Here is a 24,389-nt window from a genome sequence, read left to right as displayed (position 1 = left end):
ATGTTCAGTATTACTGTTTCATCACAAATATCATAACTTAAACGAAAACTTACGAATCTGAAACAACTTTTTTCAATTTTGTCAATTTACCAAAGCGTGAAAAGATCCCTTTAAACTTTGAGCACACACGTTTGGTATGATTAATCATGACTGAAAACAGAACAATTATTAGTATTAACAAATATTACCTACGTAACAAATTAATATGCCATAACCATGATATAGTTAAGACATGTAGATGTTGCATACATTTATGAAACATAATATTATTTCACATATTTATAACTTTCAAAAACTGATTTCAAATGCGGAGAGCGTGTTGAAAATAATTTGTAAAAGAAAGCTAACGGGCCCGATATATTTCTTATACTTTTTATTAGTTCTATGGCTCATTATAGCAAAACTACAACATTACCTAGTTTTAGTATTATATAAGGAAATACGTGCACATGTTTCAATATGTAAATGAATGATTAGTCATAACTCGTGTGGATTACACAATATGTTTGTATGGTACCTTCACAGATACGGAAGGTATTACTCACATCGAATTTGGAACTTAAAATACATTTCCATTATGTAAAAGACAGGGACATTTGGACTGCGCGAATTAAGTGACTTGTTCACTCTTTTTATTTTTTGTATGTCAGTTCTTTATAACCTTTTAATTTATACCACTTAACTACTAAGAATTGTCGAAAAAAATAAATGCACGAAAAATAAGTTAGATAAAAAAAATTGCTGGCCGCGATATTTCAACTTTAGACATCATGCTGTCAAAACCAACAATCTTCCAATAACCGAAAATTAAAATCCTGAGTGACGCGTATGATACGGCAATCTAGTTTTTATATTTTAGCTATGCTCTATGCAAATGGGGTTTAATGAATGTGTGTTTAGTGTCGTCCCAGACTATCCTGTGCAGTCCGCACAGGCTAATAAAGGACAACACTTTCCGCCTCTACTAGATTTTTGCTAAGAAGAGACTTTCTTTAAACGAAAAATATCATGAAAGCAAACTGCACAGGCTAATCTGGGAATACACTTTACGCGCATGTATTAATCCCCTTTTTCACAGACCACGGCCCATTTGTAGGTTAACGCACATACTTGAAAAACGTTCGGCGTGTCGGTAATTTACGAAATGAGACGGAATTGCACGATGATGACATCAGTTCTGAGACCCAAAATATCCATCATCAAACCTTACATTTACTGCTTAATTTTCTTTGAAAGAATTATTGTCATAAGCAACTAACAGTTGAAATCGACGACCAAATTATTAAGTTAATTCCATTTTTTAGTTAGTGTGAGACGTATTTTCAGGTTTATTATTCATTTGAAGCTTGGAAATTGTGTCTATTAAGACATACACTTAAGTATATAAGTTCCCAAATGGTGAGTGCGTAAAAGGAACCGTCTATAAGCCCTTTTCATCATCATCATCATCATCATCATCATCATCATCATCATCATCATCATCATCATCATCATCATCATCATCATCATCATCATCATCATCATCATCATCATCATCATCATCATCATCATATCATCATCATCATTATCATCATCATCATATCATCATCATCATCATCATCATCATCATCATCATCATCATCATCATCATCATCATCATCATCATCATCATCATCATCATCATCATCATCATCATCATCATCATCATCATCATCATCATCATCTTCATTTCCATCTTCATCTTCTTCATCATCATCATCATCTCCTTCTTCTTCTTTTTCATCATCATCATCAGCAGCAGCAGTATCATCATTAACATCATTAACATCATAATAAACAGTATCATCATTATCATCATTAGCATTGTCATCATTGTAATGATAATAAACTTCATACTTAGAAAACAAGAAATGATCATGATTATAATACATATGACAATAATGATGACGACGATGGGTTCGAACAAAATAATCAGAATTACGCACATGCTTTCACGTGCGATGCGTTTCGATTACCGAAGATGAAAATGATTTTGGTGGTTGTGGTTGTCGCCGTGGTCTTGATGGAGTTGACAATCTAGATGCAAGTGATTTGAGTGGTTCTAGTTGTCGCGGTGGTCTTGATGGTGTTGACAATGTCGATGAGGGTGATTTAAGTGGTTGTAGTTGTAGCGATGGTGTTGATGGTGTTGACAATGTCGATGAAGGTGATTTAAGGGGTTGTGGTAGTAGCGGTGGTCTTGAAGGTGTTGACAATGTCGATGAAGGTGATTTAAGCGGTTGTGGTTGTAGCGATGGTGTTGTCAATGTCGATGAAGGCGATTTAAGTGGTTGTGGTTGTAGCGATGGTGTTGATGGTGTTGACCATGTGATGAAGGTGATTTAAGTGGTTGTGGTTGTCGCGATGGTGTGGATGGTGTTGACCATGTAGATGAAGGTGATTTAAGCAGTTGTGGTTGTAGCGATGGTGTCGATGGTGTTGACCATGTAGATGAAGGTGATTTAAGCGGTTGTGGTTGTAGCGATGGTGTCGATGGTGTTGACAATGTCGATGAAGATGATTTAGGTGGTTGTGATTGTCGCGATGGTCTTGATGGTGTTGACAATGTCGATGAAGGTGATTTAAGTGGTTGTGGTTGTCATGATGGTCTTGACGGTGTTTACCATGAAGATGAAGGTGGCGGGGTCGATCATGATGATGACTATGATGATCGTATTGGTGATGTTGGTATTTTTTGAGTTGATAATTGTGACCAATAATAGTAAAATGTTGAACAATAAGCGAACGCACTTTTTGTGAGACTTTAAAATACAGTTTACACTTCAATGCGGTACTTCAATTTTATAAAGAGTAAATGGAAAACCTCTGTCAAACAGTTTACATGTCACACCAATGACATAGTATGAGAAGCGGTTTATTGATAGAATTACAATTTAAGCGTCAAACACGCATAACAAAATGTACAATACAAATGGAATAAAATATTGTAAAAAATAAGGCAAGAGCTATTAAACTGCTGGGTTTAAAAAAATAGGTCTTAATCAGTATTTGTCAATGACGACAAAAGCCGAGATACTTGTTACGTTCTTTTTTAGTACAATTTTAAAGGCATTCAAATTGCCTTTAATTTAAAAAGAGTGGATCGTCAAATGATCGACGTTAATATGTAACGAATAGTTTTAAAGAATAACTAAGTATTATGCAGTGTCTTCAAAAACAACGTGCACACAGACTAGGACAATTCAACAAGGGTGCCACACGAGGCATCATTGTTAACTTCTTAGACTACCAAAGCCCAGTGTATATACTTCCTCACGCAAATCTGCTACGAAGTACATCCTTCAGCATCAATAAGGACTTCCCAAAGGAAACAACACAAGCACGGAAAACCCTTTGGCCTAGATTCAAACAAATTCGAGACAGCAATCCGCGTAGCAAAGTCACCATGATCTTGCCGGCGAAGATTGTTATGGATGGCAAGGTGATCGAAGATGCTTGTCCTGACTGGAACACTTTACTTCACGGAAACAGGGCCCAAGTTAGTTCATCAGCCTACAGCAATAGGAATCCCCACGCACAGCAAGCGCTTAACACCAGATGTAAGGAAGATAGGCCCTCTTCAAATAGCTCAGCACCCAACACTCTTGCTTCCAATACTGGCATTATTCACAAGGTTGTTGATCCTCCACCGGTGTCTAGTGCTAATCACGTTCCTAGAAGGTCACAATCAGTGTCTCCCAATCCTCCAAGGACAGTCCACACACGCAGCCATGCACCAATTTCGCCAAGAACTCCTTTTAATTCCCAGACGCCAGCGGGCAGTATTCAACGACCCTGGGACACTCAATCCAATAAGGACGCTCAATCTGGAAACAAGAGCTCCCTACCACCCAATAATGCGACCATCACCAACGAGGCTAACAGTCATTCCCGCTAGGCCAGTGGGGGTAGACACACTACCTGACCTGAAAAGAAACAAACTTCAGTTAGGAGCAATAAATGTTAGCGGATTAAAAAAATGCCTGAATTACCCCGAATTTGTAGAACTTGTTAATAATTTTGACATATTTTGCCTTTCAGAAACCCATACAGATACCCATGAGTCATGATGACTTAATAAATTTAACAAATTATAATTTCCTTGTTAAACACAGAAAAAAAGAATATAAGCGAAAATCTGGAGATAATGTAGTAGAATTATTTTTGAATGTGGAGCTGGCTCGGCATTCCAGCTCGACATTCAGTTCGACATTCGAAGATAATATTGAACAATAATTTTTGAATGTCGAGCTGGCTCACCATTCAAGCTCGACATTCAGTTCGACATTCGGAAATAGCGTTGTATGCTAATTTTCGAATGTTGAGCTGGCTTGGCATTCCAGCTCGACATTCAGTTCAACATTCGGAGATAATGTTGTACAATCATTTTTGAATGTCGAGTTAGCTCGGCATTCCAGCTCGACATTCAGTTCGACATTCGGAAATAATGTTGTACAATTTTTTTTTAAAGTAGAGCTGGCTCGGCATTCCAGCTCGACATTCAGTTCGACATTCGGATATAGTGATGTATGCATATTTTTGAATGTTGAGCTAGCTCGGCATTCCAGCTCGACATTCAGTTCGACATTCGAATATAATGTTGTACAATTATTTTCGAATGTTCAGCTGGCTCGGCATACCAGCTCGACATTCAGTTCGACATTCGGATATAGTGTTGTATGCTTATTTTCGAATGTCGAGCTTGCTCGGCATTCCAGCTCGACATTCAGTTTGACATTCGGAGATAATGTTGTACAATTATTTCTGAATGTCGAGCTGGCTCGGCATTCCAGCTCGAGGTTCAGTTCGACCATTGGAGATAATGTTGAACAATAATTTTTGAATGTCGAGCTGGCTCGCAATTCCAGCTCTACATTCAGTTCAACATTCAGATATAGTGTTGTATGCTTATTTTCGAATGTTGAGATGGCTTGGCTATCAAGCTCAACATTCAGTTCGACATTCGGAGATAGTGTTGTAGAATTATTTTTAAATGTACAGCTGGCTCGGAATTCCAGCTCGACATTCACTTCGACATTCGGATAAAGTGTTGTATGCTTATTTTCGAATTTTGAGCTGTCTCGGCATTCCAGCTCGACATTCAGTTCGACATTCGGAGATCATGTTGTACAATTATTTTTGTATGTCGAGCCGGCTAGGCATTCCAGATCGACATTCAGTTCGACATTCGGAGATAATGTAAAACAATAATTTTTGAATGTCGAGCTGGCTCGCCATTCCAGCTCGGCATTCAGTTTGACATTCGGAAATAATGTTGTACAATAATTTTTGAATGAAGAGCTGGCTCGGCATTCCAGCTCGACATTCAGTTCGACATTCAGATATAGTGTTGTATTCATATTTTCGAATGTTGAGCTCGCTCGGCATTCAAGCTCGACATTCAATTCGACATTCGGATATAGTGTTGTATGCTTATTTTCGAATGTTGAGCTGGCTCGGCATTCCAGCTCGACATTCAGTTCAACATTCGGATATAGTGTTGTATGCTTATTTTCGAATATTTAGCTGGCACGGCATTCCAGCTCGACATTCAGTTCGACATTCGGAGATAATGTTGTACAATAAATTTTGAATGTCGAGCTGGCTCGGCATTCCAGCTCGACATTCACTTCGACATTCGGAGATAGTGTTGTATGCTTATTTTCTAATGTTGAGCTGGCTGCGCATTCCAGCTCGACATTCAGTAAGACATTCGGATATAGTGTTGTATGCTTATTTTTTAATGTTGAGCTGGCTTGGCATTCCAGCTCGACATTCAGTTCGACATTCGGAGATAGTGTTGTATGCTTATTTTCGAATATTTAGCTGGCTCGGCATTCCAGTTCGACATTCAGTTTGACATTCGGAGATAATGCTGTACAATTAATTTTGAATGTTGAGCTGACTCGGCATTCCAGCTCGACATTCAGTTCGACATTCGGAGATTGTGTTGAATGATTTTTTTCGAATGTTGAGCTGGCTCGGCATACCAGCTCGACATTCAGTTCGACGTTCGGATACAGTGTTGTATGAATATTTTCGATATTGAGCTGGCTCGGCATTTCAGCTCGACATTCAGTTCGACATTCGGATATAGTGTTGTATGCTTATTTTTGAATGTTGAGCTGGTTCGGCATTCCAGCTCGACATTCAGTTCAACATTCGGATATAGTGTTGTATGCTTATTTTTGAATGTTGAGCTGGCTCGGCATTCCAGCTCGACATTCAGTTCGACATTCGGAGATAATGTTGTACAATTATTTTTGAATGTCGAGCTGGCTCGGCATACCAGCTCGACATTCAGTTCGACATTCGAATATAGTGATGTGTGCTTATTTTCGAATGTTGAGCTGGCTCGGCATTCCAGCTTGACATTTAGTTCGATATTCGGAGATAATATTGTACAATTATTTTTGAATGTCGAGCTGGCTCGGCATTCCAGCTCGACATTCAGTTGGACAATTGGAGATAATGTTTAGCAATAATTTTTGAATGTCGAGCTGGCTCGCCATTCCAGTTCTACATTCAGTTCGACATTCGGATATAGTGTTGTATGCTTATTTTGGAATGTTGAGCTGGCTCGGCATTCCAGCTCGACATTCAGTTCGACATTCGGAGATAGTGTTGTACAATTATTTTTGAACGCAAAACTGGCTCGGTATTCCAGCTCGACATTCAGTTCGACATTCGGATATAGTGTTGTATGCATATTTTCGAATTTTGAGCTGGCTGGGCATTCCAGCTCGACATTCAGTTCGACATTCGGAGATAATGTTGTACAATTATTTTTGAATGTCAAGCTGGCTTGGCATTCCAGCTCGACATTTAGTTCGACATTCGGAGATAATGTTGAACAATTATTTTAAAATGTCGAGCGGGCACGCCATTCCAGCTCGGCATTCAGTTCGACATTCGGATATAGCGTTGTATGCTTATTTTCGAATGTTGAGCTGGTTCGGCATTCCAGCTCCACATTAAGTTCCACATTCAGATATAGTGTTGTACAATTATTTTTTAATGTCGCGCTGGCTCGGCATTCCATCTCGACATTCTGTTCGACATTCGGATATAGTGTGGTATGCTTATTTTCAATGTTTGAACTGGCTCGGCATTCCAGCTCGACATTGAGTTCGCCATTCGGATATTTTGTTGGATGCTTATTTTCGAATGTTAAGCTGGCTCGGCATTCCAGCTCGACATTCAATTAATTATTCGGAGATAATGTTGTACAATTATTTTTGAATGTCGAACTGGCTCGGCATTCCAGCTCGACATTCAGTTGGAAACTCACATAGTGTTTTATGCTTATTTTCGAATGTTGAGCTTGCTCGGCATTTCAGCTCGACATTCAGTTCGACATTCGGAGATAATGTTGAACAATTATTTTGAATGTCGAGCTGGCTCGGCATTCCAGCTCGACATTTAGTTCGACATTCCGATATAGTGTGGTATGCTTATTTTCGAATGTTGAGCTGGCTCGGCATTCCAGCTCGACATTCAGTTTGTTATTCGGATATAGTGTTGTATGCTTATTTTCGAATGTTTAGCTGGCTGGGCATTCCAGCTCAAAATTCAGTTCGACATTCGGATAAAGTGTTGTATGCTTATTTTCGAATATTGAGCTGACTCGGCATTCCAGCTCGACATTCAGTTCAACAATCGGAAATAATGTTGTACACTTATTTTTTAATGTCGAGCTGGCTCGGCATTCCAGCTCGACATTCAATTCGACATTCGGATATAGTGTTGTTTGCTTATTTTTGAATGTTGAGCTGGCTCGGCATTCCAGCTCGACATTCAGTTCGACATTCGGAGATAGTGTTGTATGCATATTTTCGAATGTTGAGCTGGCTCGGCATTCCAGCTCCACATTCAGTTCGACATTCGGATAAAGTGTTGTAATAAAGTGTTGTATACTTATTTTCGAATGTTGAGCTGGCTCGGCATTCTAGGTCGACATTCAGTTCATTATTCGGAGATAATGTTGTACAATCTTTTTTGAATGTCGATTTGGCTCGTCATTGCAGCTCGACATTCAGTTCGACATTCGGATATAGTGTTTTATGCTTATTTTCGAATGTTGAGTTGGCTCGGCATTCCAGCTCGACATTCAGTTCGACATTCGGAGATAATGTTGTACAATTATTTTGTATGTCGAGCTGGCTCGGCATTCCAGCTCGACATTAAGTTCGACATTCCGATATAGTGTTGTATGCTTATTTTCGAATGTTGAGCTGGCTCGGCATTCCAGCTCGATATTCAGTTTGACATTCGGATATAGTGTTGTATGCTTATTTTCGAATGTTGAGATGGCTCGGCATTCCAGCTCGACATTCAGATCGACATTCGGATATAGTGTTGTATGCTTATTTTCGAATGTTAAGCTGACTCGGCATTCCAGCTCGACATTCAGTTCGACATTCGGAAATAATGTTGTACAATTATTTTTCAATGTCGAGCTGGCTCGGCATTCCAGCTCGACGTTCAGTTTGACATTCGGATATAGTGTTGTATGCATATTTTCGAATGTTGAGCTGGCTCGGCATTCCAGCTCGACATTCAGTTCGACATTCGGAGATAGTGTTGTATGCATATTTTCGAATGTTGAGCTGGCTCGGCATCCAGCTCGACAATCAGTTTGACATTCGGATATAGTGTTGTATACTTATTTTCGAATGTTGAGCTGGCTCAGCATTCCAGCTCGACATTGAATTCGACTTATGGATATAGTGATGTATGCTTATTTTCGAATGTTGAGCTGTCTCGGCATTCCAGCTTTACATTCAGTTCGACATTCGGAGATAATGTTGTACAATTTTTTTTATGTCGAGCTGGCTCGGCATTCCAGCTCAACATTCAGTTCGACATTCGGATAGTGTTGTATGATGTCGAGTCATGACATGGGTAAATGGTATAAAGTCGTTATATTTAATTGTTCTTATTTAATGGAGTAGTATGTTAAATTATTTTGTGCTGAATATACCGGTAAGTATTACTTAAGCTTGAGAAGAAATACACAACATTGTTCCTTTTTATTAGCATGCCAACAGTGACAACTTTCGCAATTCTCTAATTTATAAGGTATCTTTAATCTTTCCAGGGTTATAAATAAATAAATATTACATGATTTTTGTCCATCACGTAGTATACCACTATATTTAGATATTGTAAACGTTTTTTCATACGCAAATGTTTATGTCAAATATTATACGAAAATGAGACGGAAATACAAAGAATTCTGGACAAATGTTCTATCGTTGGAATTTAAAATAACTATGCCTCCCTCATCAAAAAAAAAAGATTTTGAAAATAATTGAAGTCATGACCATTTAATTGAAAAATTATGGTTTGCAAATGAAATGTCATAAGAATCGATTAAGTTGATTTTGTCCGATTAAATTATTTCACTGAATTAAAAAAACTACACCAACAGCAACATTCTGTGTTACTTTTTTGCAAAGTAGATGCAAAAACAACTGACCTCCATACATCTTTTAAGCGACAATGTTCGGTTTAATTCTTATGTATATTTGTATTAATGTCAGATGTGACATGTACATGATTTATTTATGTCGTAAACACGACTTTAGAACTCGCTCCCATTACATATTAAGTAGTGAAAACGTTATAACAAACTCACGATAACGATTTATTTAATATTGGGAACGTTTTGATGTGATTAGCAGACTCAACCCATTTATGCCTAGCGTCTAGAAAACAGGCCTTGGCAAACAGCGTAGACCCAAATGAGACGCCGCATGATGCGGCGTCTCATCAGGGTCTGCGCTGTTTGATTAAAAGAATTTCGGTAAGAAATATTCTAAATAAAAAAATAAATATACTAGACATCCTTTATTTCGGAAATAAACTGATCCAATTTAGAAGGATGGAAGAGTCCACTAGGCATAAATGGGTTTAACTTCAGTATGCCATTTATAAATACATATAGAATCTTTTGACCAAGTTAGAATTGCCATTCAGGCTCGTAAAGTGAACAATATATTTTGGTCATAGAAAGCATTGGTATTGTTTTTTTATTATTTTGTAATTGATTATGCTCCTTAACACTTAATCTATTATGAAAGATGTAGTGTGTGCGTATTATCGGTCGATAGATCTATCATTTGTATTGGGATAAACACATGAATTCAAGATGATAATACCTGATCTTCATCATTTTAACCAAAGAATACCATAAGCGTTGTAAATCTTCTCGTTAACAATACGGAAAGTTTTCATGAACCTTAACGCAGCATAGTTAAATATAGTTCTCATTATAATTGCACCTTGAAATATTTCATCTTAGCAACGCAATATGGATAAATGTGCAGATATTCAATACACGATCAACTATAAATGTGACATAACTACCGTAATTACTCTAAGGTTTTGAACACTTAAAAATATTTTTTTTTTTGTGTCCGAAATTTCGATACAATTTTTTTAAATAAAGGTGTCCTACATTTAAGAGACACAAACTACGGGTGATTATGTAATTAACAATGCGACCGTTTAACATATCTGTGGAAAAAAACACTCTTTACTTTGTATTTGAAAGGTTTAACTTAAAATCAATCTACCATAACGATTCGACTAATAATTAATGCAATGTACTATTCTTTTGATAATGTGCCTGACATTTAAACAAAGCTGATAAATATTTAAAGCTCGGCTTTTTCCATATTTTCACGGTAGTGAAAGACAACTATGCAAGAAGATTGTAAATAAAGGCATCAGGAGTACCAGGCTCCATCAAGAGGTGCAGCGATCTTATCGATAGTGATCATGCATCGAAGTATACACTCTCCTATTCTCATCCAACTTATTTAACTTTTCACACAATGTACAAAATGGTTTACTGTAAATTGGATCGATATCAACAAGTGCCTTAACCAACTGAAGACTTCGTTTATTCACCAACATTTCAATATATTTAGTGTGATTGCCCGTTAGAGCTTTCAAATGTCCCACCATTTTAGCAGGACTATCGAAATCTGCGGTATTTATGTAGGAATTTGTCGGAAGTAGCTGTTTGTAGTCCGCTCCACCTCGGACTACTTGTATGACGTCGTAGTTATAATTAGCAAACAGTTTTTCTGTCACATAATCTTCGCAAATGGAATTTTCAAAGGAAAAGTAGAAAAAGTACTGACTAAATGTTGTATTAATATCATCGAATCGGGATCTGGGAAGGGTCAATCCCTGCTTACTGCATCCACCGTAAATATCAACCTCTAAGCCGGCATTCTTCAATTCTTGAACATAATCTTCCCGCCTTCCAGGCTATTTGCAATTACTGACAAACCACGCTACCAATTTGGTCTTCTGCTCATAAATGACGCTGTAATTTCGACTGTAAGCGTCAGAACGTCGCTCGAGAGTTCCGTATGGAAAAGATATATCGGCATCGCGCATATAGGTCATGGACCAATTCATTGTGGACTTCCATCCTGGAGCAAAATAAGGCTGGCCTAACCCACCATAGTAGGATGGGGCTTCGAGGGTGAAGAATACCCAGGCTTGATCGGGGTTTCGTTTGAGAGGGGTCACAGGTGGTTGGGTTCCCAAGCCGTGCGGAAGGGCGAAAATCACCGCGGCCGCGGCGTCCAAACTTGACTTGTCCGTCGACGTATGACAATTCTGGTATTCGCACTTCCGGAACGACTGCTCTATGGCAGACTCTGCAATAGAGAACGCAATAAGAGATGTGTTATATTAAGTATTCACACAAGTTCAATATATATGTGTAAGACGATGTATGAATGTATAAAGTATTATGATTACTACGGAGCATAAGGTTTACATTTTGATTGCTACGGACTAAATAGATACACAAAAAATATGGTAATGCCCTGAAAACAAGTGTTCAACGTTAACTCAGTTACATGACTTTTGTTAAATAATTGTTCAGTCACAAGGAAGTTTACATGAAAGCTATCTACACACAAAATATCAATATAATACCTCCATCAAAATACAAATTACTGAGCGGAAACGGTCTAATAACATTTGTTATTTTTTAGCAAAAGTAACTTTGACATTTATGCGACTTGCACCATTGCAAGCTATATCTGAATAAATGCTATCAACACACACAATATCTGATAAATGACGTCATCAGAAGCGATTGCATGGAAACTGTTGCTGTTGTTGTTTGCTTTGTATAATTAAGTGATCTTGACATAAGCTCATAATAAAATGTTTTGTTTTACGGTTATGTGCAGACATTTATTGTAAACGTTATCTAAAACAGACATTTGATAAGTTTTTTTCTCGTTTATTAGGTGACACCAATGATCATATTAATTTTTTTTTTCAAATAACTTTTTAAAACAAGTTTTCTTAAGAATGTCAACTACTGCATGAAAGTCAGATGTTTATGCTGCTCATGGCATTGTGAAATACATCAGAAGTACTTTATCTAATAGGCATGTGTTATTGTTCAAAAATTCTATTTTTACTGGGTTCATGTATACGGTTATGCTTTACGAAACGTGAACTTTTGTCACCGATTTCAGACGTAGTCAAGGATTTAATCTCTTAGCTTAAGATATCGACACAAACTACAAGAAAAACTTTATTTCATGCACGTAAGATGTTTGCAGAGGTATTTCAAGGGCCTGAGATATTTGCAAAAATAAAGTTCCTAACAGTGTGTTTACAATCTGCCCAGCCCGTGTGTAAACTCGGCTGATTTTGCACTCTAGTAATATCTCTACGTTGCATCGTGATTCGGTGCGTCCACACAGGAAATATTCTGTAAAACCACTTTGAATCTCCGCGGACTTCTTCATGTCGGACTCATAATGCCACCAAATTTAGGCGATTAAAGCGTCGTATAATTATACCGAGATGACGTCATCTTCTATTTACATAATGATCGCGATTTCGTTGCGTGTTTTCGTGTCATATGCAGCTCTCACCGTGGAAAATCCAAACGCCGAGTTGCATTAACGGATCACTACGGTGGCATAGAGGTGACATTCACTCCTCTTTTTTATAAATTGCACTCCTCTTTTTTCTATCTCGTGGCCACGACTTACTATCTCGTGGCCACGAGTTAGCTATGTCGTGGCCTCGAGTTATTAGTCAAGGCAACGAGATTAAAAAAGGGGAGTGCAAATTTAAATAAATGAGGGGTGTAATTAAAAAAAGAGCTGTGCAGTAAATAAAAAGGGTGCATTAAAAAAGAGGTGAGAATTCTAGCTATTGCGTGGCCACGAGTTAGTCAGCCAATCAAATTTCGCGTAACATGTGCAAATATTCTGAACGTAAAAATATTGGCTGGCCAGAACGGATTTTTACTGTAATACTTCCCTTTGTATAAAGAACACCATGAACGACCATTTGGAACAATTTGATTGGCCGACTAACTCGTGGCCACGAGTTAGAATTCTCTCCTCTTTTGTTGATGATTACTTCCCTTTTGTATAAACATCACCATGAACTACCATGTGGAAAAAATAGATTGGCTGACTAACTCGTGGCCACGAGTTAGCTAAGTCGGGATCTCGAGATAGCTAAAATTATCTCCTCTTTTGTTTAATGCACCCTTCCTTTATTTACTGCACCGCTTTTATTTTAATTGGACTCCTATTTAGTTTTGCACTTCCCTTTTTTCTACCTCGTGGCTACGACATAGCTGATTCGTGGCCACGAGTTTGTAAAGTCATGGCCACGAGATAGAAAAAAAGAGGAGTGCATTTAAAAAAGGGATTTTTTTGACAGTTTGTGTATACCCTTTCGAGATTTAAAGTTAAGGTTTTACCGACAAATATTGAAATTTGAGCTTTCGAGTAATGAAACAGCGCGCCGTTTCGGTTTTGTTACTACGATGGCATATATTAGGTGACATTCAACTCTGTTTTTTTTTTGCATTGCACTCCTCTTTTTTTCAATCTCGCTAACACGAAATACTAACTCGAGATAACGACTTAGTGACTCGTGGGAACGAGTTAACTATGCCGTGGGAACGACTTACTAAGTCGAGGGAACGAGATATAAAAAAGTGGATTGCAAAACTAAATAAAAGAGACATGTCGAACTGAATGTCGAGCTGGAATGCCGTGCAATAACAACATTCGGTTTAAATGTCGAACTGAATGTCGAGCTGGAATGCCGTGCCGGCTCGACATTCAAAAATAATTGTACAACATTATCTCCGAATGTCGAGCTGAATGTCGAGCTGGAATGCCGTGCCAGCACGACATTCAAATATAATTGTACAACACTAGATCCGAATGTCGAACTGAATGTCGAGCTGGAATGCCGAGACAGCTCAACATTAAAAAAAAAGCAAACAACACTATATCCGAATGTCGAACTGAATGTCGAGCTGGAATGCCGAGCCAGCTCGACATTCAAAAATAATTGTACAACATTATCTCCGAATGTTGAGCTGAATAACGAGCTGGTATGCCGAGCCAGCTCAACATTCGAAAATAAGCATACAACATTATATCCGAATGTCGAACTGAATGTCGAGCTTGAATGCCGAGCCAGCTCAACATTCGAAAGTAAGCATACAACACTATATCCGAATGTCGAACTGAATGTCGAGCTTGAATGCCGAGCCAGCTCGACATTCAAAATTAATTTTACATCATTATCTCTGAATGTCGAACTGAATGTCGAGCTGGAATGCCGAGCCAGCTCAACATTCGAAAATAAGCATACAACACTATATCCGAATGTCGAACTGAATGTCGAGCTTGAATGGCGATCCAGCTCAACACTCGAAAATAAGCATACAACACTATATCCGAATGTCGAACTGAATGTCGAGCTTGAATGCCGAGCCAGCTCGACATTCAAAATTAATTTTACATCATTATCTCTGAATGTCGAACTGAATGTCGAGCTGGAATGCCGAGCCAGCTAAACATTTGAAAATAAGCATACAACACAATATCCGAATGTCGAACTGAATGTCGAGCTGGAATGGCGAGCCAGCTCAACATTCGGTAATTTTAATGTTGTGCTGATGTCGAACGTCGAAGGGCGAGCCAACTTCACGCATCTAAAATATGCATTGAAACATTTTGCATTTATACCTGCTCTAACTGCCACACTAAAAATGATCGCATTACCAAAAAGATTTAAAATGACGACGAAAATGATCACCTAAACACTATTTTTGACTTAAATTATCAATTGACATAATCGCGCATGTAACTTAAGAAGCCTCTCCAAGCAACTATTCAGCAATCGATACAACGATGACCTACTGGAATACAACACAGGTGGAAGTAACGTACCCAGGATAGTACTTTTCATATATTTATTTTTTAGGAGCCCAATATATTCAAATTAATATATAAAATCATGTTTAATGAGAAAAAATTTACAAAGAGCCATGAAAAAAATACCCACCCTCTGATATTGGAATCATAACAAGGTCATTAACTAGACTTTATTATAGACCTGTCTTCGCGGGCCGCAAAAATGTCAAAAATAGCTTTAATCCAAAGCATCCCTTGATCCTACTATGGGCAATTGGACAACCTTTCAAAAAAAGTTATCTTCAAAAATATCTGTCCAGCCATTAACTCACAGTCGGTCGAAAACCGAGCAATATTTCGAGTCCGTTTGTCAACACGAATAAATCTTCTACAGACTTTCAAACAATATTTTTTAGTTTTTGCCCCTTAATCGATAGCTCGCGTCCTATTCCTTTGAAACAACGAAGCGTGTCAAATAATGCATGCATATGCAACCACACACGCCAAAAAACTTATTCCAATACAATCAGAATGATAAGTAATTTATTCACATTTATTAAAACATCGTTGTTGTTGTTGATTGTATATTTATGTGCCTGGCTCTGTCAGTGTAATTCACTGCTAAGCCGGGTTAAAGAGCGATGGCTTCTTTCGTTTTCAAGTAAATCAAATTTAGAGTTAAAACAGTTGTTGCAAAGAAAATATAACATTTTGGAATTAATTTTTAGGGGTAAGGGGTTGCATACGCATGCATTATTTGACACGCTTCGTTGTTTCAAAGGAAAAGGACGCGAGCTATCGATTAAGGGGCAAAAACTCAAAAATATTGTTTGAAAGTCTGTAGAAGATTTATTCGGGTTGACAAACGGACTCGAAATATCGCTCGTTTTTTGACCGACTGTGAGTTAACGGCTGGACAGATATTTTTGAAGTTAACTTTTTTTGAAAGGTTGTCCAATTGCCCATAGGAGGATCAATGGATGCTTTTGATTAAAGCTACTGTTGACATTTTTGCGGCCAGCGAAGACAGGTCTATGATAAATTCTAGTTAATGACCTTGTTATGATTCCAATATCAGAGGGTGGGGATTTTTTTTTTTCATGGCTCTTTGTCATTTTTTTTCTCATTAAACATGATTTTATATATTTATTTGAATATATTGGGCTCCAAAAAAAAAATACAATCCAGGGTACGTTACTTTCACCTGTGGAATACAATGGTTGTTTATACAAGTTAACATTTATATCATGTGATTCACATAGCAACTGAAAAACTCACTTTGACGCATAGGCGTTTGCAAGAAACAGGATACAAGATCATAACCACAATGTAAAGCCTGATGTTCATGAATGTTCATTATTCTTGATCATACAAATAGTTGTCCGAAAAGGCTTGATGTATAATACAATCCATATTGCAAAACATTTACAATGGCATGAAAATAATATAATCGGAAGAAATACTTGTTAAATATCCTTGCATAATGACACATCAGACCACCGTGGCATGCAACTGTTTGCCTTTAACTGTTAATACTCTCTTGTTTAGTCGTTGGAAATTCTACACATTCGATTATAATCATCCTGTTGTCTTGGACAATTAAGAAACTATATTCAGCCTGCTGGTATGCAGAATATAGTAATGTAGAGCAGGCTTGGCTGGGATATTGATTTTATCAGGCCGCCATTCCCGGGCATTGTATCAGATTGCAAAGATACAATACGTATTCAACTGTTTGTTTGAAAACTAAGGGCGCACTGTCATGTTTTCAGCGCTAACATGCACGTAGGCAACGCTTAAGTACGGTATACTTTTCCACAATGAAATTGAGGCCTTGACATAAATTATTGCAGACTTTTATTCCAGGGGTCAGTGGTTCGAGACCAGTTGAGGGTTTCTTTTTTGGTTCTTTATTCGAGTTCTTGTGTTTTAATGGAGCTTTTAAGATCCAATGTTTACATTTATCATTATTAAGCATTTAATGACAGACTGTAAAAAAATCCCTTTTAGATGTTTACTAAAAATGCCACAAGGTAAAAAAATAGAACTCATTGGTTGTGGATTTGATTTAAAAGTGATTTTGTTTATTTGCCTTGTCAGCGAGGTTACTTTGAAGTTATTATCACTTTTATCCTTTTTTTTCAAATCATTAATAGAAAAGATAATTTAAGCATCATTTTGGGAAAACAGGGCTTAATGCATATGCATAAATTGTCATCCCAGTAACAGAGACTGTCTTTAAACGAAAAACACCATAAAATCAGAAAGTGTCGTTCTTGATTAGCTTGTGCGCTTTGCACAGGCTAATCAGTGTGCAAAGAACACCACTTATTTGACATGCATTAAGCCCCGTTTTCCCTGAAAGCAGCACTTATGTACAGATTTCAATGACAAACTGGCCAATATCGTCGCACAAGCTGTTGAACACAATCGATTACATACACACACTAACTCTTACTGTCTGCAGTGTACTAGTGGTGAAGTATAAACTGGCTTATCAGTGTGCACATGCAGATGCGGTGGTCATCGTTCTTAGCATGGTTAATAGCAGACTGACTTAAACAACTTGATCTTAACAATATGTTGGTTTTGCGTGAGCTGTACTGTATATAATACATTTTTTACATAATGCAAATTCTATGACTAAGTCTTTGAATGTGTTTTATTTTAATATCTGTAAAATCATTTCATCAAACACACATGTTTTTTTTAATTTGGATTCCCAACTTTCAACCTATTGTTTAAGCTCCTAATATCCTAAATAATTATACATGGGGTTATTTTTTACATTTAATACATAAAAGAACCAATAAATGTTATTATAAACAGATGATTTTTCCAAGCCCTTACAATTGAATGTGTTTAAGAATTTCCCCTACGCACATTTTTTCCCCAAATGTTTCGATTTTACTTATGCAAGATGCCACCTTAAATTATATGAACTTTAATGCATTATATGAGTACCTTTTGAAGCTTAAATTCATAAGATGAAATAAATGTTTTCTCTTTGATAAATGGATAACCAAAATGTCAAATAAACGCGAAACACACATTCACTGAGTATTCAGTATACAATGTAGAACAAAATTCCGAAGAAATTCCGATCTCACTATTGAATTGTGGTCGAGACTAAAACTCTTGCCCTTGACATAGAGACGCACTTTCCGATGGTATTTCAAGTATTAAATACAGACACGATACTCTAATATTGATTAAATTACACAACGTGCTTTTCAATATAGACAATGATATCTATATACGCGGTGTTTATCTGTGGGGCGAGGACTTCCCAGCATACAATACAGTTAATATAGACTTGTTTGAAGAAAGTTGGGAATATGATATTATATACTATGAAAGTAAAGGTCCGTGTATCTGATTGGCGACTTTAACTGTAGAATAGATGATAAAAAGGATTTTGTTGTATTTGATAGTGTAAACCACTGCTTCGATGAATTTGATTTTGTTCCCGATTATAACATGGAAAGGGCCTCAATGGATAAAAAATATTTCACTTTTGGAACAAAACTGCTTGATCTTTGTAGGTCAAATAATATGCGAGTGGTTAACGGTAGATTAGGAATGATTTCAATACTGGATCGTATACTTATGTCGCCGAGCACGGAGCGTCTGTCATTGATTACCTACACATAAAAGACATGAACTTCTCAAGTATATGTGATTTTACAATACATTCTGTAAATGAATGGAGCGATCAGAAATATTAAAGTTTAGACAAATCTGAATACTATCAAATTTATTTTGGAAATTGAAAAATCTAAAATGAAATGATAAGCCAGTAGTTCTATACTACTACTACATTAGATCTTCTCCGAGTACAAATAACAAAAATCGTAAAGCTAGATTAAGCTTTGATGAATGAAAATTGAAGTTGCAACGGTTGCCATGTTTCAAACAACATATGAATTACTCCAAATTAAAAATATGGTCCAGGTTATTACAATAAATTCACACAAAAGTTTGTCAAAAGATTCAATACATGTAATGGTGCTAAATCATTGCAAACGTATATGCATTCAGAAGGTTAAAGTCTCTGTTTTGATGAATCCATAAAAGTTACCTATAATTTTTAATGTCTATTAATCGACGACAAGACTCATTGAATTTTAGTACTGGTGTGAGTGGCACATTCTATAAATAGTACAAGTATAATTAGTTCATTGCAATCATTTTAAAACATTATGTGTATACATTTTGTGGATCATAATATAGTATTTAAGGGCTGTTTGCATATAAATGCGTAAGTCCACTCGCCTGTACGAAAAATGGAAAAATAAATTTACAGCATGAGCATGTGTCAATATAAGTACAAAAACTTACCCACTGCAAGTACAACACACGTACGTTATTAGTGTAGCTTCATTAACATATCGCAGCATTGCATCTACATTGAATCCAATACCTTGCATGATACTTGTTTTTCCCTAACATAAATGCCACATTGGAGTGCTATAAATGAAACAAAGCGCTGTATGCGCTAAAGGCCTGGGGCTAGGTTTAGTGTGAAGTAAAATGCATTTACAAGTTTTTTTTTTAATGTATCCCTTTGTCCGAATTTATACGGAATGACCATAGCGGTGTATACACTTCAGTGTACATAGACGGTGGAGGACAACACGATACTGGTTGTGGGAAAGATAACCGTTTGTATAACTCCACAGATCTGGTAGAGGTTCGTCTACATAGGCGGTGAAGATAAACAACAACAACAACATGAACGCAAAAAAATGTCAAATACATCACTTTCAATAGCCTAAAATAGCTTTCTATTACATAATTAACAGATCAGGAAACATTCAAACTTCCTTTGTAATGTGTATACAAAAGAAAATCCACTAAAGCCCAAGTCCCACTTTTTTCGGTAGAGCCCCGGTCCATCCCGGATTGTTTACGCCGGTCGTATGGCGAGGACCGGGATGATTCGTAGAAATTGTTAAACGCAGTCACACTATTTCCCGATGCCGCCCCGGTTGAAGCCGGTCAACACTCCGACAGAGTCCCGGTAAACCCGGACTGGCTACGGTTAATCATAGTGAAGGCCCGGCAGATTCCCGGGTGTCGCCGATAGTGCCCCGCTGAAAGCCGGCAGCGCCCCGGCATAGCCCCGGTTGTCGCCGATAGTGCCCCGGTTGAGCCTCGGGGAAAGCCGGCAGAGCCCCGGTATACCGTAACACCGCCGGCACTCATCGTGTCTATACCGGCAACAGACCCCGGCAGAGCTCCGGCAACGCCCCGGTTTCAACCCGGTCGTCGCCGGTAATGCCCCGGCGGAGCCCCGGTGAATGCCCGTGGCGTTCCGGTAGAACGCCTATTTTCGTATATACCGTAGCTATACCGGGACTCTAACGGCATTAACCGGGGCGTTGCCGTAGCTCTGCTGGGGTCTGTATTGGCCCCGATGGAGCTACGCTGCCGTAACGGTTGTTCCCGGTGCCGTCCCGGTTGTTCCCGATGCCGCGCCGATCGTTGCCGGTCCTTGCAGGTGACTCCCGGTTCATTCAAGAGGCATTGAACATTTTATTACTTTCCCGGTGGATCCCCGGTTCATCCCGGTCGTCCCCGATTGAGCCCCGGTTCATCCCAGTAGAACCCCGGTTCATCCCGGTAGATCCCGGATCACGCCAAGGGGCTCCACCGGCATCATAGTGAGACTGGGCCTTTACCCTGATAAAGTTCGGTGTACATATTGTGTACGTTGTCTCACGTAGAACTTTTCGCGCTCACTTTGCGCGCTCGATCTGCGCAGTGAAATATCATATCCGGTAACTTCGTATATTTTCAAAAATGATCAAGAATATTTGTTGTTTTTTTTTCATTTTCTTTTGTTAACGCAAAATAAAATAACAATATCCTAAAATATGTTTATAAATACCAAATATAATGTCTTCAAAAAATGTATCAGAAAAAAATATAGTCTTACTAACTCCGTAGACACTCGTATCTTTTCGGCATAGACCGTCACGTGAGGAACTTATTCTCGCATGAATATGCAAACAATAATTAAAATTATGTCTTAGCCAATGCTTAGAAAGTTTGCTTCAATAATATTTTTTACACGTTTAATGATATTGTCATGTTATATGTATTTACAAGGCGGGTTATTGAGATCTGCGAAGAACTTCTTTGATTGCGCATGAATTACCGCCAAGTGGTAAATCGGACTTTTGGGAAATCATTCATTTGTGGGTTTTGGAAGCCAGACTGTCTCAGAAATTTGTATCATTGCTATGGCCAAGGCCAAACATAGCATGTTTACAATAGATTTTCAAATGCGTTATACCATAATCCATAATAAATCTGCGACAAATTAGCCTAAGAGACGGTACAATAATCGATCCAATTGATTTTCACAAGAAAAATAAACAAAACGGATGTCTATTTAGTTCTACAGTTTTTTTCTTTACATAGTTAGATATTCTCAAATGCAAGCATATAAGATCGAAATTCGCATCTCATCAATGTAACAATTTGTGATTTATGTAAGGATGATTAATTGTCTTACCTAAACAAAGCAACAAACAATTGAATAAAACGCATAATATGGCGACCAAATATACGACGCGCTGCCAGTAGTTAATGTACCGGATGCCCGGTCTATCTATGCATATGTTTATGGTCTAGATAATTACTTTTCTGACTTCTCTGTGTATATGGTGGCAAATGAGAAGATATGTGAACGAGTTCTTATCAACACATCGGCAGTGCTAGACCCAGAAGTGACTCAAGTGTGTGTGTGGGGGGGGGGCACAGGGGCCCATTTTTACCAAAATGTGTCAAATTTGATGTCAAATTACAAATACTTTGATCAAGTGGGAGGGTGGGGGCCCCACCTGAAACGGGCCTGATCATCGAGTCGTCTCAGTGTGTCAAAGTATATTGTTAAGAGCAGATGAGTGCATTATATACATAAGTTATCGAACACAATTATTCAATCTGAACAACACGATTATCTAGAGGAAGGTTACCTGTACCCGGCCACTTTAATTAGTTTTTCTTTGTGACATGGTGTATTGCCTGCTAAAGACTTGATAGCGCTTAGATGATACCGACATTGTTTTTTCCCCACAATGCAATGTTGGGTCTAATAATAAACACCGTACTTTCGATTTCAAACTTTTATTCAAGATACGGGAGATAACAACAAAAGTGGCCGAGCATGCATATGTATAGCGATTTTACCCGCTACCCATAATCTGATAAATAAACATATACCTGGTTTTTGTCACATAAGTGTGCGACCACTATAGCTATTGCCGTGCACCATCAATAATTCAGAGTTATCTTCCTTACTTTCATGTCATGAATGTTGGATCCTCCTCTATATCCTCGGCTATTTCCGCAACAATTGCCATATATATAAGTTGCAAAATAGTCTAGTAATGTTAATCGCCTATGTTTGTAAAAGTCAAGTGTGAAGTTGTCAACCAGAGAGTTATAGCTGATGCAGTTTCATTTCACCTACGGTAAGGTGTATTGTGTAAAGCGTGCCATGAACGTACATTTGATACATGTGGTGAATTTAGTTTTGAAACTTACAAAAGCGAATTGCAGTTTAACTAATTTGGAAGATTTCAACTTCAAAGTTTCAAGTGAACATTGAACTTGTAAAACTGTGATAATCAAAAGACCGATTACAAGTAACATTTTATATTTAAACGATTTTTTTCAGTGCGATCTAAGTATAAATTGTCGTGTTGACAAGGCAGGATTTTTGGCAACGAATAGCCTCCATATATGCATGCGTAGTTATCTTGTCACTTGTAAACATACTGGAAATTTGGTATACCGGTCACATTTGTATAGTAAAGATTACCATAAAACATTGCTAAAAGTTATTCAATGCAGTTTCATGGAGTAAATTATTCAAATTTCATTTCTCAACTTCATGACAATCAACACTATTTTCTACTTTAAACAGCATTCCACGCCGACAACGGGAATCAATAATATGACAATAAACAAAGTAAATCAGTACCTTAGTTGTTACAAATAAAAGTTAAGTTTTGTTGAATGGAAGTATCGTCTTAATCTTCTCGCCTTAACAATGTGATTTGTGATCTGTTGGGAGTGGGGCCTATACGCGGTAATTGACACGGTTGATCAACACGCGATACAAATCAGAACAGAACACTTCTCTACTTAATAACACCCAGGCATGTATAACAAACATTATTTTGTTACTTATAATTGTCTGATTATTTAAAGTTTTGTTAAACAATAATCGAGACTGAATTCTCGAAATTCTAAAGTGTGTCGTAATATCTGTTGTAATGAGTATCTGTATTTGTTAAAATCGGATTAAGTTTACGTCGTATATCTTCTATCAGAATTGATAAGCTGTATTAGTAAAAGAGGATTAACACGTCAATTAGTTGCCAGGTTTGTAGAAACAAGTTATTTATCAAATGTAAAAATAATCGATATGTTTCACTATTTCCAAATTTATAGTTGACGTTTCAAATGTTAAGAGGTTCGAAAGATGTACCGTCCATGATATGTGTTAAGGCTCTAAGGGAATCGTTTACGTTTATGTAAAATTATGTAATATTATATCGCACACGCTGTTTTGTGTACAAAATACTTTTTTTTATAATTTATACCGGCCTACTAATTAAACTTAATGTAACAGCATCAATTAAAACTGTGTTATTTTTTATTTAAATTAACTATTATTGTATGGCTCAAATGGATTAAGCTTCTACAATGCAGTTAGACGCAACAATCAATAAGTCAGTCTTCCAAAGCCACGACTGAAATTGTTTGAAGTTTATATTTGTTTATTAAAGTTTAAGCGTAGCCACTATTCAATTGACGGTATTTATCGAGAGAAATGTCATTTAATTATGTTCGCATAATGTTGTCACGTTTGACTAGTGTTACTTATATAAATTTTGCAGACAATGGGTCCTAAAAAACGAAAAGTTATTGAAGTTGCAGCCCATCTCATGAGTCCGTCGCAGAAATCATCAGTTAAAGAAGCTCATGTGCGGAAAGCTGTAGGAAGCGTATGTAAAATACTGTTTCTTTAAGAAAAGCAGATAGAAAATATTTGTATGCATTTCTGTACACGGTGTTACTTAGGAGAAGTTTAGACACATTCCAATTATCTCCCACTCGCCGTCCATATTG

The 24,389-nt window shown here is 37.6% G+C and overlaps 2 protein-coding genes across 2 annotated transcripts in view; both read right to left on the bottom strand.

Moving 5' to 3' along the window:
* Positions 1 to 10,502: 10,502 nt before the first annotated feature.
* Positions 10,503 to 11,301, bottom strand: LOC127861682 (alpha-(1,3)-fucosyltransferase C-like; the record flags this gene model as incomplete). Its single annotated transcript, XM_052400368.1, has 1 exon — positions 10,503 to 11,301. A coding segment is annotated over one exon (513 nt), but the record flags the coding sequence as incomplete, so codon positions are not given.
* Positions 11,289 to 24,389, bottom strand: part of LOC127862656 (alpha-(1,3)-fucosyltransferase fut-6-like) — a 35,508-nt gene continuing 22,407 nt past the window's right edge. Inside the window, exon 2 of the mRNA XM_052401858.1 lies at positions 11,289 to 11,699. Coding sequence (XP_052257818.1) covers positions 11,302 to 11,699 — 398 coding nt within the window. The 3' untranslated portion in view covers positions 11,289 to 11,301. The remainder of the gene's footprint in view (positions 11,700 to 24,389) is intronic.

This window comes from Dreissena polymorpha, chromosome 16 (genome assembly GCF_020536995.1).
Source record: "Dreissena polymorpha isolate Duluth1 chromosome 16, UMN_Dpol_1.0, whole genome shotgun sequence".
NCBI lineage: Eukaryota > Metazoa > Mollusca > Bivalvia > Myida > Dreissenidae > Dreissena > Dreissena polymorpha.
The sequence above is the reverse complement of the archived record's forward strand: the minus strand, read 5'-3'. Positions and strand labels throughout refer to the sequence as shown.